General features: G+C 40.0%; 1 protein-coding gene across 1 annotated transcript; it reads left to right on the plus strand.

Moving 5' to 3' along the window:
* Positions 1-312: 312 nt before the first annotated feature.
* LOC139409843 (rab11 family-interacting protein 2-like) lies at positions 313-11,875 on the plus strand. Its single transcript, XM_071155233.1, has 6 exons — positions 313-505; positions 1,054-1,699; positions 6,445-6,845; positions 6,979-7,348; positions 7,533-7,596; positions 10,262-11,875. The coding sequence occupies exons 2-6, from the start codon at positions 1,347-1,349 to the stop codon at positions 10,487-10,489; spliced, it is 1,416 nt and encodes a 471-aa protein (XP_071011334.1). The 5' UTR covers positions 313-505; positions 1,054-1,346; the 3' UTR covers positions 10,490-11,875.
* The last annotated feature ends 4,342 nt before the right edge of the window (positions 11,876-16,217 follow it).

A 16,217-nucleotide genomic window follows, 5' to 3' on the forward strand; every position in this document is an offset into this window, starting at 1 on the left:
CCAGAGCAATTTTGCATGCATTTAGTATTTTCAGCATGAACACACTCCCAATTTAGAAAACTGTATCACTGAATCAAGTGCCTATATACTGTGCCTACATGACTATCACACGGATATGTTTTACCTGCTTTTTCAAAAAGACACATTCTTCTTCCATGGTTTAGACTTCTTTCTGGTTATGAACAAAGTCTGTGTAGTCTACTGTGTACGCAGGGCAGGCACAACTTGTTTGACACGTTAAAGATAAGGCGCGTGCTCCTGAAACATTTAGTTTCCACAGCAACAGAGGAGGAGCTTGAACTTTCACCGGTGATTGTGGCGGATGTAGTAGACCAACAAGGAAGTTAGCTAGTTTGGGCTGGTACAGCTAGCTAGCAGCCTGTAAAATAACGAAAGTAAGCTCCAATAAATCATTTTGCAATTGGTTATTTGTGAAATATGTCCAACAACAATCGAGTGGATTTACAGGATGGCAACATGTCACAAGTTTTGAGAAAATGACGAGGTACAGTAGTGAGGAAGCTTGTTTAGCTAGCTTGCCAACATCAGCTGTTCAATCTAATGAACGTCTAGTAATCAATACTACTACGTTGCAACGTTATTATTGTATAATAACCGGTGGTGTGTCACAATATGACAAATGCAATAGAACTGAAGAACATGCTTTTTTTTGTGTTGTTGCTGTATATCAAGAGTTATCCAACCCCTTTCCTGTAAAGCTGCCCTCCTGTTTGTTTTCGCTTCAACCCAGTTATTAATCAGCTAACGTTAGCTAATTATTAGAATTAGCTAGGTGTGCTAGATTAGGGTCGAGCGAAACCCCAAAGGACGGTTGCTCTCGAGGAACAGGGTTGGAGAGCCCTGCTGCATAGTTATTTAGCTTACTTCAGCCAAGCTGGAAATGGTGATTGATGTCAGCAGTTTAGCTTGTTAACTCGCTAGCCTGCTTAGCTTCAATCATAGCTAACTAGCGCAACTGTAGTAGATAAGTTATCTAGTCAACCTGCACGACCTCTTACAATGTGTAACTCTTATCTCCCATTTTGCTTTCAGATGACTTGCCTTACAGTGGCCTGGACATTTGTGATATGTTAATGTTAATCACAAAAGACAAGTGTGTAAGATGGACTGAAGGAATTAGTTAGCTGCAGACTTTTGAGATGTTACTAGCTGTACATGTAAATATATGACCAAAAAGCACTGTAAGTTATCTACATCTACATATCACTAGTCAACATGGCCCTACAAATAAGTTGTTAATATTTGCATTCTCTGTCATCACTTTTTAAGGTCAATTCACCTGCACATACATTTGAATGACTAACCACACATAAACAGAGCTGATCATGTCACTAGCAAAGCAGGCACAAACGTGGTTCCCAACTCATGTCCAAGCCACTGTTCTCCAAGCAACTGACCTACAAGCTAAGGGTAAGCATGGCAACAACGACGCCTACGCTATCATCCAGCTGGGCAAAGAGAAGTACTCAACATCTGTGGCAGAGAAAACACTCAACCCAATGTGGAGAGAAGAAGCCGCCTTTGAACTGCCTGGTCTGCTTCTGGAGGGCAATCCAGAAATCTATGAATTATGCCTTATCGTGATGCACAGGTCCCTGGTGGGGATGGATAAATTCCTGGGCCAGAGTACCATCAATCTCAATGATATTTTTGATAACAAGGAGCGAAGGAAAACAGAGTAAGTATCGCCAACTAATCAAACTAAATAAGGTTTTTCCCTTTCAAGGAAGTTTCGGAACAAAAGTACACAGGGTGTCCGTGGGTCCTTAAATCTTAATCTTCAATGAATTGATCTGGTTTAAAGGCTTTGAGTCTTAAATTCTGTTTCAAGAGTCTTAAATGTGACAGAACTGACTACAGTGTTTCTGTTATGTTGCGCTGCTGCTTAAGTGTTGCCATCGTGGTAAATAATAAAAACAATTGAACTTCAAATAATACTTGAGGCACACTTTCAAGATGTTAGAGCTATCTACCTCTGTGTGCCATTTCAGATGAACTAGCTTACTTTTTTATGTCTTTGCACTGCAAAAAAGTCAGTCTAGGCATAGAAACCGTAAATGACTTGGTAATAGGGAAATGTATTTATTTCCATGATAGAATTAAAAAGCAATTTTGGACAGACCAATGTAGATATTTTCCAATACATGCAACTTAAAAGTTTCATATCACGAAATTATGATTTGAAACATCAGAACAGTCTGGAGGGAATACTATTTGAGTCAGAAAATTATTTTTATATGATGGTAAGATATACAACCTCGCAGAGAGCCTATCCAACTAACAATCTCTTAGGAAAAAAAAGAAAAGAGAGAACTATTGGAACCAAGACTTAAAAAGAACTGATATTGGCACAAGATGAATGGAATGTTGGAACATAAGTAATGAAATTACAGTTAACGAAAGTTTGCGCTTAATCCAGTATAAACTAATGTATAAAATGTATTATACAAGAGACCCATTCACAAATTCTACAGCACAACGGCAGAGCCATGTCTTAAGTGTAAAACTAGCAATGACTCAATCTATGCCTTCTGGGAATGCTATAAAACAAATGTTATGGGCAGAGTTACAATGTTGTCTGTCAGAAGTATTACAATGTACATTTAATTTTAATCCGTCTGTCTGCATATTTATTTCAAGACATGGCACATGAGGGCGCAGTGAGACACCCAATGGGCTGGACGATCCTTTTCTCGTCAATCATCTTGGAGACCATGATCATTTTAATGATGAGATTTCTGTCGTTTTGAATTTGGCGCCCTGCACTTTCACTGGCTGTTGTCATATCGATCCCGTTAACGGGATTTCAGCCCTAAGAAGTTAACTGGAAGTCAACCAATCCTCCATCGTTAAGACAATGGAAAGGTCAAATGCTTTATTATCTAAATGTTGAGAGTAGGTGGTTGACAAAATGGTGCACTTTGAGGCCATGCGGCGGGTAGTAATGTGGGTGCTAGAGATGGTGGTGCGAGCAGGTGGGTCTGGGCAGGTGTAATGTCATCGATGTTTGTGAGCAGGTGGGTCTGGGCAGGTGTAACTGCCCATACTCTACACACATAGAGTATGTGGTCAGCGTTCCACATGTTTTTATGTGGTATAATTGTACGAATAAAGATTCCTAGATTCAAAACCACCTCCTCTTTGCCACTTTAGCATAGGCCCAAAGTTTGGGCCCCAAACAGAGGTTGCCAGTACATCTGTCTTGTTGTGACATAGGCTACGCCATTGGGTTCGTTAAAAAATGGGCTTTGTTGATAATGAATCAAGAGGTTAGTCTTTTGAGAATAGGCTGCCATTCATGGTGTAATTGAGTTGACTTGGGTGCAGTCTTTGTAGTTGGTGAACTAGTCCAGCGAGAACAGCAGTGCTATCAGATTATTTCTGTGTCTTGTCACAGCGTAGGTGCTAATACAGCAAACTGTTCCACCTCAATTCCAGTAATCACACAATGAACAAATGTCCTTGCTTAGTCTTGCCTTATACTGGAATTGAGATGGTAAACTGGCATTTGCAGAACATGACATTGGCTGAATGTTGTGGTGTGTCCCTTTGGGTATTAGCTTATGTTAAATGAATGTGCTGGAGCTGGCCAGACATGTCTTGTTACTAATTCTGATTCAAATTATAATAGTTTTTCCAGTGGTGTGAATGTATGGAGAAAAACACCATACCAGCTCCACCCAATCCAGGCCGCTACATAAAGTTATTTTTGGCTGTGTAGAATTACCATTGCACAAATTGTTGTAGTTAGCTAGGCCTACATGATGAGTAGCCTAAGCCTACGTTCTGCTCAGAGGAACAGGAACATAGTTAGGAGGATCTGGTGTCAATTAGCCATCAGTACATTTCATCATGCAAACACATTACCACACTTCCTCTTCACCCGCTAGTTGGGGTGAATTGCGATATGTCATAATCAACTGTTGATGGTTGTATTTATTTAAGGTGCCAGAGCTGATGCACCTCCAGGGTTGGCAGTTATTCAAGTACAGAGCTGTTGTGGAGATGTCAATGGACTGGAATTTAGTCATCAACACAACTGACTTGCATAGAATGAGCCAGAGGCCTAAGCCTACTCTTGTGCTACCATATCCATATACTGGAGCAGTTCCAGGTTTGCTAGCTAGCTGTGTCCGTTCGCTGTGTTTTCAAGCATGGGGAAGAGAGTCCATCTTGACATCGGAGTAGGCAGCCCCTAATTATCGCACACCTGTGTTTGTTGATTGTGAGGAGTTTCCCAGCGGTCTGGGTAGAGTGGGAGTATTGTGGTTCCAGGCAGAGGGAGGTTTATCTTGGCCTTGACACCCATGTGAAGTACAGGGCTGGCCCCCTCTCAGCAGCGTGCTGTGTGGCTCTTAGATCATGCTCCGGAGGACAGAGACCACCACTATGGGAATTAGGCTAGCTCGACCAAGAGAGGCCCATGCCACTCAGTCTGAGAACAGTTTAGGGCAAAAAGATAGAATCCCTGTCCACCTTTCCCATGACAGAAGTAGGTTAAAGCTTGGACAGTCAGAGGTTGTGCTCATTAAGGAATTGTGGAATTTGCCAGAACATCTATGCTGTTTGAGAGGTGGTTTAAATGTTGACTTTGTATTTTGAGTGAGGTTTCTTCCTAGTTCTACATTTCTGCAATCAACATACCCTTGATTTGTATGAACTAGGCTTAGGCTACAGAGAAGCCATCATTCTCATTAGCATGTATGAGTTGCGTGGTTGTCTTGCACCATTGCCTTTGTAATTTCCCAATTGCTTGTCATAGCAGTTCTGAACAAAGGCCAGATTTGTGCAAATGTCGCCCCTATTTCTCACAGCGAAGGCATCAATCGTATTACTTCCAGCAGGCGAAGCAAAGAGGTTAAACAAACAGGAGCAGAGTGGCCTCGACGAACAATATTATTCAACATTCTTTTCGAGATTCAGACCATCACAGTTTGCAGGGAATTATGTTTGTCCCTCATATCAAATCACATTTTATTTGTCACATTCCCCCGAAAACGGCAGCCGTAGACCTTACAGTGAAATGCTTACTTACAAGCCCTTAACCAACAATGCTTTAAGAAGTTTTAAGAGAAGTAAGTGTTAAATAGAAAACAAAAGTAACAAATTATTAAACAGCAGCAGTAAAATAACAATGGCGCGGCTATATACAGGGGGTACCGGTACAGAGTCAATGTGCGGGGGCACCGGTTAGTCAAGGTAATTGAGGTAATATGTACATGTTGGAAGAGTTAAAGTGACTATGCATAGATAATAAACAGAGAGTGGCAGCACTGTAAAAGAGGGGTCTGGGTAGCCTCTAATATTCATTCTCAGGCAGGTGAAAAGCTTCCATTTTTTTTAAATACATAATGGTTGTGGCTGTTCCACGGGGAAATGTGTCCAACACAGATGGTTTTGGGTCTCCACTCTACTAATTCTTCCAAAGGAAGCAGCTCCATCCAGTTACACAACCGTTCAAAAGGTTGGGATCACTTAGAAATGTCCTTTTATTTATTTTTTAAGAAAAGCACTACAAGTTTATCGTTTTTAAAAGGCTAATTAATCATTAGAAAACCCTTTTGCAATTATGTTAGCACAGCTGAAAACTGTTGGTCTGATTTAAAGAAGCAATAAAACGGTCCTCCTATAGACCAGTTGAGTATCTGGAGCGTCAGCATTTGTGGGTTCGATTACAGGCTCAAAACAGCTAGAAACAACAAACTTTCTTCTGAAACTCCTCCGTCTATTCTTGTTCTGAGAAATGAACGCTATGCCAAGCCTTTTAAAATGATAAACTTGGATTGGCTAACGCAACGTGACAATGGAAAACAGGAGTGATGGTTGCTGATAATGGGCCTCTATTCGCCTATATAGATTCCATTTAAAAAATCATCCATGTCCAGCTCCAATAGTCATTTACAACATTAACAATGTCTACACTGTATTTCTGATCAATTTGATGTTATTTTAATTAATGGACAAAAAAAATCTGCTTTTCTTTCAAAAACAAGGACATTTCTAAGTGACTCCAAACTTTTGAACGGTAGTGTATGTACTCTCAGATTTCTGTATTCTACCTTTAATTAAAGTTTTCACCTAAAAATGGATGCAGCATATCACCTTGAAGAAGATGTCAAAGCCTAGAGTTTAGATGCATTAAATAATAGGCCTATATTTTCCACTGCTTTTATAACCACTTTACACCAATATTGGAAAACACGTTTAAAATGTATTCATTTAAAAAATGAATACATTGCCATGACAAACCTAAATTAATTCAGAATAGAAACATTTATTTTTAACTTGTTGAGAATGCACTGTTTTAGCACCCAACAATGGCACCTGATGTGTTCTTTGATCTTTGAATCTTCTATTCCTGTATTCATTTAAATGTGCCACATACCCAATTTACAGATGGCTAATAATCATCCCTTCTTTTAGCTGGTACTCCTTGGACTCCAGGCCAGGGAAGAAGAGGAAGGAGAGAGGGAAGATCCAGGTCAGCATTCAGTTCATGAGGAACAACATGACGGCCAGCATGTTTGACCTCTCCATAAAGGACAAGCCCCGCTCGCCCTTCACCAAACTCAAGGACAAGATGAAGGGGCGCAAGCACGACGGTGGTCTCTCCGACACCACCTCAGCCATCCTGCCCCGCTCCGCCATGTGTGACTCGGAGACCCTTCGCCAACCCAGTGCTTCTGACCATCAGCCAGAGCCCAAGATCAAGAGACACCTACTGGCCGGCTCCCATACGCTCTCTGCAGCCCGCTCCATGTCTGACCTCATTGGCACTCACTTCCGCCCCAAGCTGGACTCTAGAAACTCCATGGAACAGCTGGGTAAGGACAGCAGCTTCCTCTAGTATTAGGCCTATTTTAGTATTTACTTGTATTAGCCTACCTGTGCCATCTTTCTTTGTCTGTGATTAGTATTGCTTCCATGAATGTTTCCGGTAAATTGTTTGTTTCACAGAGAAAGAGAGTGGTGCCGCCCCTCACAGGCGCTCCCAGGGCGAGGTGCCAGGCTACCAGGACAGCGAGGGGCAAGGTGATCCTTTTACTCATATCAGCGACGGCTTGCCGCAGAAGTACGCCACCCTCCCACGCAACCGCAACCCGTTCGAGATGGAGCAGGGCCAGCTGTGGGACCGAGGGGAGAAAAAGGAGAAGAAGGAGAAGGTCAGCCTGCTGGAACGTGTGACCGGGAAGAAGGAGGGACGCAAGACCAACAACGGGGGGCGTTCGGGCAGCTCTGGAGACCTGCGCTCCATCAACCCATTCAGCAGCGACCCTCAGGAAAACACCCAACCAACCAACCCCTTCCTCTCACACAAAAATACAAGGTAAAGCTTTTCACGTCCACACCACCATGTTTGGTATCCAAGCCAGGGTCATGTTCATTAATAAGCACTAAACGGAAGAAAACAAACTGAACAGGTTATTGGTAATATAACCCTCTGCCACAGGTAAATATGATTTGATGTGTTTTGATGATTTTGTAATTCAGTGTACATGGATGTTTTGCAGCGATAAAAATCCCACCACTAATGGAGACATCCGAAAGGCAAGAGAGAACCACGGAAAGAAAAATGTAAGAGATCATACCTTGTATACTTTTTGTGAACTAATCTCAAATAAAATGAAGGGGGGGGGAAAGCATAGTCCTAGTTTTTTGGGGTACTTGTTCTGAGGTTCAGAACACCACTGACTTTTAATTGAGCAGCTCTCCCTGATCTCACTTGACATTGCAGCTGGTGATGTTGGTCTCTGAACTGCTGTCTGTTCCGTCTTTGACAGTTCACTATGAGTGTCATTAAACTAATGAACAGCGGTCATCATCTGACCCGGCTCATCATTTGAAACAGTGTGAGTTTCAGTCTCTAAGGTCAGGTGATGTACTATTATATCGTACTGGTACCATAATTGGAGCACTTTTTTTCTTTTTTGGGGGGAGAAATCTGTATGAGATTTTTCATTGGTTGGATGGGGGTATTTGCCACCTTAGTTTTGTCACACCCCCACCCAAAGACAAATAAGAATAAAACGCTCTCATGGTGCTTAATTCTAGTAGTCGCTGGCTATTACACTGCAGAATTAGTATTAACATGGTAAGAGAGCAGCTTCCAAAGTGATGTTGAAATGAGAAACGGATGCTGATAATGGCTTTCCTCACCTCTCGTTGTGGGTGTTGAGGAGTTGTCTTAACCACATGTGCCCCTCCATACTCTGCACTAGCAGAAATGAACTGGCAGTTCCATTTCCTCTCCTTTCAGGCCCTAGCTAATTAACCAGTGAGGGAGGAGGGGAAGGATAGTGAGAGATTTTAAAGAACAGAGCTTTTAAATTCTCAAAGCAGAGCTCATTAGAAGCAGTAATGAGACAACTGGAGAATGCCAAGTGTGCTCGCCTTATCTCCTCCTCACTACTGATCGCGGAAAAATTGTCAGTACTTTGGTAGTTCATGGTCATTTCCAGGCCTCTGTCACCAGCTACTACAGCTCCCGGCTGTGTAGCTTTATATCATGTCTGGGGCTTTTTGGCATGTGTGTAATGGACACAATTGCTCATACAGTATAATGAAACGGAGCTGGTAACTTGATTCATGTTAGGAAAGTCTCTCAGCGGAAGTGGTTGTCTCTATGTCAGGTCTTCATTTTCTCTGGTAGCGCAAAAGGCCTATTTCTCAGCATATTTTCACTTTGTCTCCAAAAACATATTCACTTCCCCAGTAAGCGGTTGATACACCCCCACTAACAACACCTGTTTTTCTCTGACTAAAAACGTGAGGCACTTTGCTTGGCTACTTTCAACTTTGGCTGCCCAGAAAGCGACAACAAAATAACTCGAAGCGTACCTAGGATGGACCGCAGCACACCTAGCATGTCCACATACCATTGGAAACAATGGAAATAAAAGGGCCGGCGTGTTTAGTGTGATCCCCTGCCTTAGTCCTCTTTTTTTTGGACATAAACTCTAGGGATCCTCACATTTTTAGTTTCTTTGTTTCTCATACTAGGACGAGTTACAGTAAATATGGTCAGCGCAGCGATGGCAGCTTGGTTTGGGCACAGGGAGGGGAAGGGGACTAAGTGTAGTATTTTAAACAAGTTGATGGCTTTGCTGCTCTATCTGCCTGGTGGAACCATGTCCATTTGTTGAAGCGGTAACATGGTACCTCGTTAAAAAAAAAAAAGAATCTCCTCTCGTCCCTCCATAATGGGTTCGGCACAGACTGTGATGCACCCGGTCCTCTAAAGAACAAACTCGACCAAAATAGTTTGGTTGCATCTTTCTTTTCCTGTTCATTAGTCTGACCTTTTTATTCCGGAAATATGCACTCCGCCGTTTCCAGGCAGCTTCCAATTTTTTGTTGTCTTAATTACTGTTTGCGGCGTGGTTTCATTTTAATGTGATGCTCTTGTCTGCCAGCTGGTCAAGGTCTCTGCCTAGGCTGGCTTGTGAGGAGAGGAAATGTGCTTTAAGATTTAAAGAGGTAATGGGGGTTGAAAGCTTTTTTTTATTTTTTCTAGAACTGATACTTAAACAACACATCAGATTCCCTGCCACAGGATTCCTGATTGTTCGAGCCATCGCAGAGTTTCTGTTGAACACTATTGAACACTTGATCAGATCAAACACCTGAAGTGAAATGCAATGGCGACGACAGTGCTAACAAACCTGTGGAGTGACGTCTTATCACAGCCTCTCAATTAGTCCTGATTGCCACCCGGTTATACGAGCTGAACACGTGCAGCCATGACGTAGTTTGTGGCGTTTTTCCTAACACCTTTAGGGTAGCCTAGTGGTTAGAGCATTCGACTAGTAACCGAAAGGTTGCAAGTTCAAATCCCCGAGCTGACTAGGTACAAATCTGTCGTTCTGCCCCTGAACAGGCAGTTAACCCACTGTTCCTAGGCCGTCATTGAAAATAAAGATTTGTTCTTAACTGACTTGCCTAGTTAAATAAAGGTAAAATTTAAAATAATAATTAGGCAGTTAGTCTATCTGCCGTAATACGAGGGATTCCCTGGCCTAGCCCACCTTCTGTCTTACTTTAAATCATTTTTAGCACTAATTTATCTTTTGCTTAGGTTTTTTCTATTCCTACCATCTGTACTGTATACTACTCATTGAAAACAACTGTCTCGGGAATTGTCTCGCATCTCAAGACGCGTTTGGAGAAATACACTTTTATTTTGTGTAAATGGCGCTGTCAGTGTTGACGTCATCATAATGTCTGTGGTTTGCACCCGCAGGAGACGATGCAGACGAGCGCGGCTTCCTATAGCAACTTATCTTTCGACGAGGTGGTGCATGAGCTCATCAAGCAGAATGGGGTGGTGAAAAAGAAGGACGCCCATATCCGTGAACTGGAAGACTACATTGATAACCTGCTGGTGCGCGTTATGGAGGAGACGCCGAGCATCCTGCGGACACCCTACGAACCCAAGAGGAAAGCGGAGAAAATCTCAAAAAATAACTAGTGTCAAGGTAGAGTTAGGGGTCCCAACGATATGCTCTTGTTTCAGTGAGGGCCCATTCTAGCCATTGTGAAATGTATTGTGGGTATAGAACAAAAATGAAGAGAAGGGGATTGACCTATGCCAAATCACCATTTTATTTTTTGAATTTTTATTTTAATAGGTTTTGCATGCTTTGATTTGAGTGTACACCAGTTTCCCCAAGAATTTTATTGGGAAGTGAAGTACACCCGACTACATAAATATCTGACATTTTGACTTGCATTTTAACAAACCCCATGGCTTTCCCATAATTATAGAAATACTAACCTGTGAATCAGTTGTTGTATAGTGATCCACTCATCCTTTTTTTGTTATTATACCTCTTGCTCTGTTCTTTGCATGACATTTCCTTTGTTTTCCATATTCAGCCGAATTGAAAGAATGTGAAATGGCAATGTCTCACAGATCCATCAGAACACCTTATAGCAGAGACCAGTGGGATAAGAAACAAAACTAGTGGGTTTATGCCATGCGTGACAGTTTCTTCAAGGTGTACACGTTTTCACAATAGTGTATACAATAGACCTGTGCACTTTCACACACGTATAACATGGGGGGAAAAACACAGACAACTTCTGAGGCGATTGTGTGCACATGGAACCACCATCAAGCTAGATTTGCGTTGTAACACTAAGGCCATACAAATATAATTAAATGTTTAACGGATGGCCCTCTTCACTTCACTTTAAAAAAATTTTTTAAGAGATTAAGTCCTACTGAAAAAAAATGCATGTTTTGATCAAAATAATGTCCCCCCCTAAAATCACTAAAATAACTTAAAATCACTTGATTAGGTCACTAGGTGTTGAACTAAGGTTGCTGAAGTATTTTAAAGGGATTATCTAGTACTTTTGTATACTTTTTAGATAGTCATTCTAAAAGTAGCACTCACAAGCCAAAAGTGGTCCCCGAAAATGGCCTATGTCTCTCGCTCTGCTGTGGGTGCATCATGTGCATCTTGCTAGCTGTCATTCATATGGCGAGGTGCTAAAGTGAATTTGTTGAACTCGTGCTGCTAGGGGGCTAGCCCATGTGGGGAGAAATGGTGTAGCACAGTACAAATAAAAACTAGAGATTTCATGGCTAATTGAAGTAAGACAGTAATTCTGCTTATAGATTATGCATCTATAAACTACTCATTGACATATCCAGCCCAAAGTGGGAGGTTTAAAAAAATACCGGAGCATGTCTTTAATAAAAGGGGCTACTCGCCTTACTTAAAAAAAAACATATATATATATCTGTTAAATGTTTAATAAAATATGTATGGCCTAAGTATTAAAATGTACCAAACACTGCGTGTTAACTTATCACATTTGTGTAAAAAGAAGAAAAAAAAGAAGAAAAGTACATAGTTTATTGAATAGGGTTTGATGTGCTAATTTGAATAGAGCTGTAATGACTGTTTACACTTCAGACCAAGATGCAGGATTATGACACAAACTCTCACTCAGCCAATCGGCCCTTTACACGCCTCTTACTGTAGGCAAGGATTGTGTTGATATACTGGAGGTGTGAATACAATGTTATCCGCCTGTCTGTGACATTGATCTGAGCCTTTTGGCATTAGGATGGTTTGGACCTCTCTCTTGACATTTGCCATCTTTGTACAAAATTATATTATTTAAAGTTAGTCTTATGAGGGTAGGTACTAAGCACTACTGAATTCTTACTCAAGACATTGCATATCCAAACACAGATCTGAAAACAATGTGACACTGCATTCGAACTTTGTGACCTTCCAGTGAAAACAACAACAACAAAAAATAGGTGAACAATGTATTTTCTCTGGTCAATTTGATGATATAGAATGTCTCGACATCGTGCTGGTGCAGAATGTAATTGAGTGGAGGCAAACTAAAGACACTGCTATTGAAGCCTCCTCCAGTGTTTACACCAAAGTGAATTCATTCAACGAGCTGCCATTGTCCATCATATCAGCTCGAAAGTCATTGCTTTTGGGTTTGTTATTTCAGTTTATTTATTTTTTTATCATAAGCTAGGTTTCCATCCAATTAGCGACAGATTTTCATTTGAATATTCAAAAAATACATAACAAGAGAGAAACTGATGCACAACCAAGTTTCGGAATTGCGCCTTGTATTCTACTAGTCTAACTCGCAACAGTAAATTGAGACCCCGACTGAGTTCCTAAAACGTTTTAACGAAAGTTGCCCGTCCCTGGCCTGCAGGAGATTATGGACAAAATCATGTCACCAGAATAAGACCCTTGCTATTTATTTAAAAGGAGAATCAAGCTCATCACCTTGTACTTTCACCACCCTGTGAAGTTCCTCATAATGGATTTAATCTGTAGCCTAATAAACTGCTTGCTTTCCCGACGAGTCATAGTGGGAGGACCACACGTGCCATCGCGTGACTCCCAAGTTTACCTCGGTGTGATGATTATTATATCAGTATTTGCGCATAAAATAGTTTCCTCCGACATTTCTCGCATAATTAATTTCGCAGACAAAAAGATCCCACCTTGTCTAGCGTATTTTGTTTTGTCGACATTTGGAAAGTTTACCGACAAAATGTTATGTTTCCATCAAGCCTGTTACTCACATCAAAAGGTTGGATGGAAACCTGGTTACTGACCCGTGATGACTGTATTTGTCTTTAGGACCAAGCGCATTGTATGACCTTTATTTACAGTCAATGTAGGCCCATACATTGCCATTCAAAAATAAGTATAAACCATTGGTCAAGTAGTTCTAGCTTTACTTTACTGGTACTGGTAAGTGCAATAAATATAATTTATCAACATGTTTAATATTCAATTGGTGTCCATCTACAAATTCTCTAAAAAATGTTTGTGTCATTTATATTGTGTACTCAATTCGAACATGTCAGAATGACATCCGTTCTACACTTGTGATCTGTCATTGTTTGTCTACAGAGAAAAATCGGATTCCTTTAGGTACAAGTGGTTCAGTTTGTAGATTTACTGATTCTTGTTTGAATTGTTTGAATTATTTGAAGGAAATAGAATCAAGGTGTGTTGCTACATAGTAATGCATTTGCTGGCTGACTTTGTTTATTTTGTTAAAATGTTAGCCTTAGCACTTTGATCCATCAATGAGCAGTGTAATTGCTTTCCAGAAAGGTTATTGGTAATATTTTGCTTGTAATACACTGTACTAACACATCTACAAATCAAACTATCAGTACAGATTTTAACAAGGGCCTATGTTAACCTGTTGTAAAAAAATATATATATATGTGTGTGTGTGTGTGTGTGTGTATGTATGTGTGTATATATATATATATATATATATATATATATATATATAATTTTGACATTTTGTATGTTTTGCTAAATAATTTATCATACAGCCTTCATACTGTCCAAAGTATGGCCAAAAATATAATATATCATGACAGTTTTATGAGATATGTTACCATAAATAGTTCTGACAGCATAACAAACAGTATCAGCTTGTCAAAAAACAGACCACTCTCAATTTGTTTGTCTCCATGGCATTTTGCTTCAATAACAACACTGTTATGACAAAAATATTTGTTCTACACAGCTTACACAAATTCTGCTATGACCTTTATGGTTAAGTATCAATGTACAGTACCAGTCAAAAGTTTGGACACCTACTCATTCCAGGGTTTTTCTTTATTTTATCTTTGTAATAGTGAAGACATAACTATGAAATAACACATATGGAATCATGTAGTAACCAAAAAAGTGTTAAACAAATCAAAATATATGTTATATTTTATATTCTTCAAAATAGCCACCCTTTGACTTGATGACAGCTTTGCACACTCTTGGCATTCTCTCAACCAGCTTCACGAGGTAGTCTGCATTCTGCAGCGATACAGCATTCTGCAGCGATACGCCATCCCATCTGGTTTGCACTTAGTGGGACTCTCATTTGTTTTTCAGCAGGACAATGACCCAACACACTTCCAGGCTGTGTAAAGGCTATTTCACCAAGGAGAGTGATGGAGTGCTGCATCAGTTGACTCGGCCTCCACAATCACATTACCTCAACCCAATTGAGATAGTTTGGGATGAGTCGAACCGCAGAGTGAAGGAAAAGCAGCCAACAAGTGCTCAGCATATGTGGGAACTTCTTCAAGACTGTTGGAAAAGCATTCCTCATGAAGCTGGTTGAGAGAATGCCAAGAGTGTGCAAAGATGTCATCAAGGCAAAGGGTGGCTACTTTGAAGAATCTGAAGTATTTTCTTATTTGTTAATTAAACACTTTTTTTTGGTTACTACATGATTCCAAATTTGTTATTTAATAGTTTATGTCTCCTCTATTGTTCTACAATGTAGGAAAAACCCTTGAATAAGTAAGTGTCCAAACTTTTGACTGGTACTGTATGTGTTGAGCATAAAGTCTCCCGCTGTGTATGGTGTCATATTTCTGAGTCTACCATTAATGATTGCTACTGAACTTTCTTAAAACAGTGCTTTGTGAAAAAGGTTACTTTACGTAGTTATTACTTACTTATTACTGTCAGTAGGTAAAATGTATTACTGTGTTACTAAAACGTTTTCCCTCTCTGAGTTTACTTGCTTTCATGGAGCTAATGTCAGTGATTGACAAACATGTCTCACCTAATTAGCAGAAAGTTTATATCCGTCACTTTTTCTTTTTTTTTCTTTTTGTACACTGTTGTGCCATCTATAGTGTTCAATAGTGTTTTAGATTAATAGGATTGTTACTCAAAGTTGTGCACTTACTAAGTGTATGGTGACCCCTGTTGTGAACTATGGATACCTCAGAAGTCTCAACCAGTGATGAAGTCACACACATTTTAAACCAACTTTGTTGCTTCTTCCAGTCTTTTGTTTACTTAAAAAAACAAAAACAATGGTCCATTTTTACATTCTAATTTCTATATTGTATATTTGTGTGGGTAAAGTAGGGTGAAATATGGTGTAGTAGCTGAATGACCACATATCAAGTCAGGATACAGTCCGATTTCCTGTTTGGATGATACAATCTACATTCTACAATCTACATATCGCGTTGCTGTTTTTATTTATTTATATATATATATATATTTTTAGTAACAAACACCATTTACTGCAAATCCTCCCAATCACAATGAACTAGGACATAGAGAATTCAATGGTATTCCATAAAATGCCATAGCTGCTTTTAGTAAAGCTTGTCCTAGCGAACATCAATGAGACACTTTTTTTTGTTTTTTTTGTGCTTATGGTGTACAAATTGTTAACCTCTATTACATTTTAGTTTTTTTTTTGTTAGAATTTTTTTTAATTTATTCTTGTTGATCTTTACCTGAATCGTCCTACATCGAATGTCATGTGCTTTCATTCATTATACTGATAGAATTAGGATATTATTATTGCTGCTTTTCATCTTTTTAAAATATCAGGTTTATCCAGACAAAATACTCAGCTAATGTTTTTACTATAATACCCCCCCCCCCCCCCCCAAAAAAAAAATGACAGGGAACTTTTACATTTTATGTCCATGCCTTCGTTGTGTCACTATACAGCTAATATTCTGACACTTTCTCCATGAGTTACTTCCATAGCACAACATTGGTGTACTTTTACTTAGTCAATCATTATCACACTGCAGCTAGCTTTCATATCAAATTGCATGTCAAATCATCTTTGCTTGATGCAATTTGGACACGTTCTGTTTAGAGAGCCATCACCACAGTGGCTCATATTATAGCACATTCTGA

Source organism: Oncorhynchus clarkii, chromosome 1 (assembly GCF_045791955.1).
Source record: "Oncorhynchus clarkii lewisi isolate Uvic-CL-2024 chromosome 1, UVic_Ocla_1.0, whole genome shotgun sequence".
In the NCBI taxonomy this organism is placed as follows: Eukaryota; Metazoa; Chordata; class Actinopteri; order Salmoniformes; family Salmonidae; genus Oncorhynchus; species Oncorhynchus clarkii.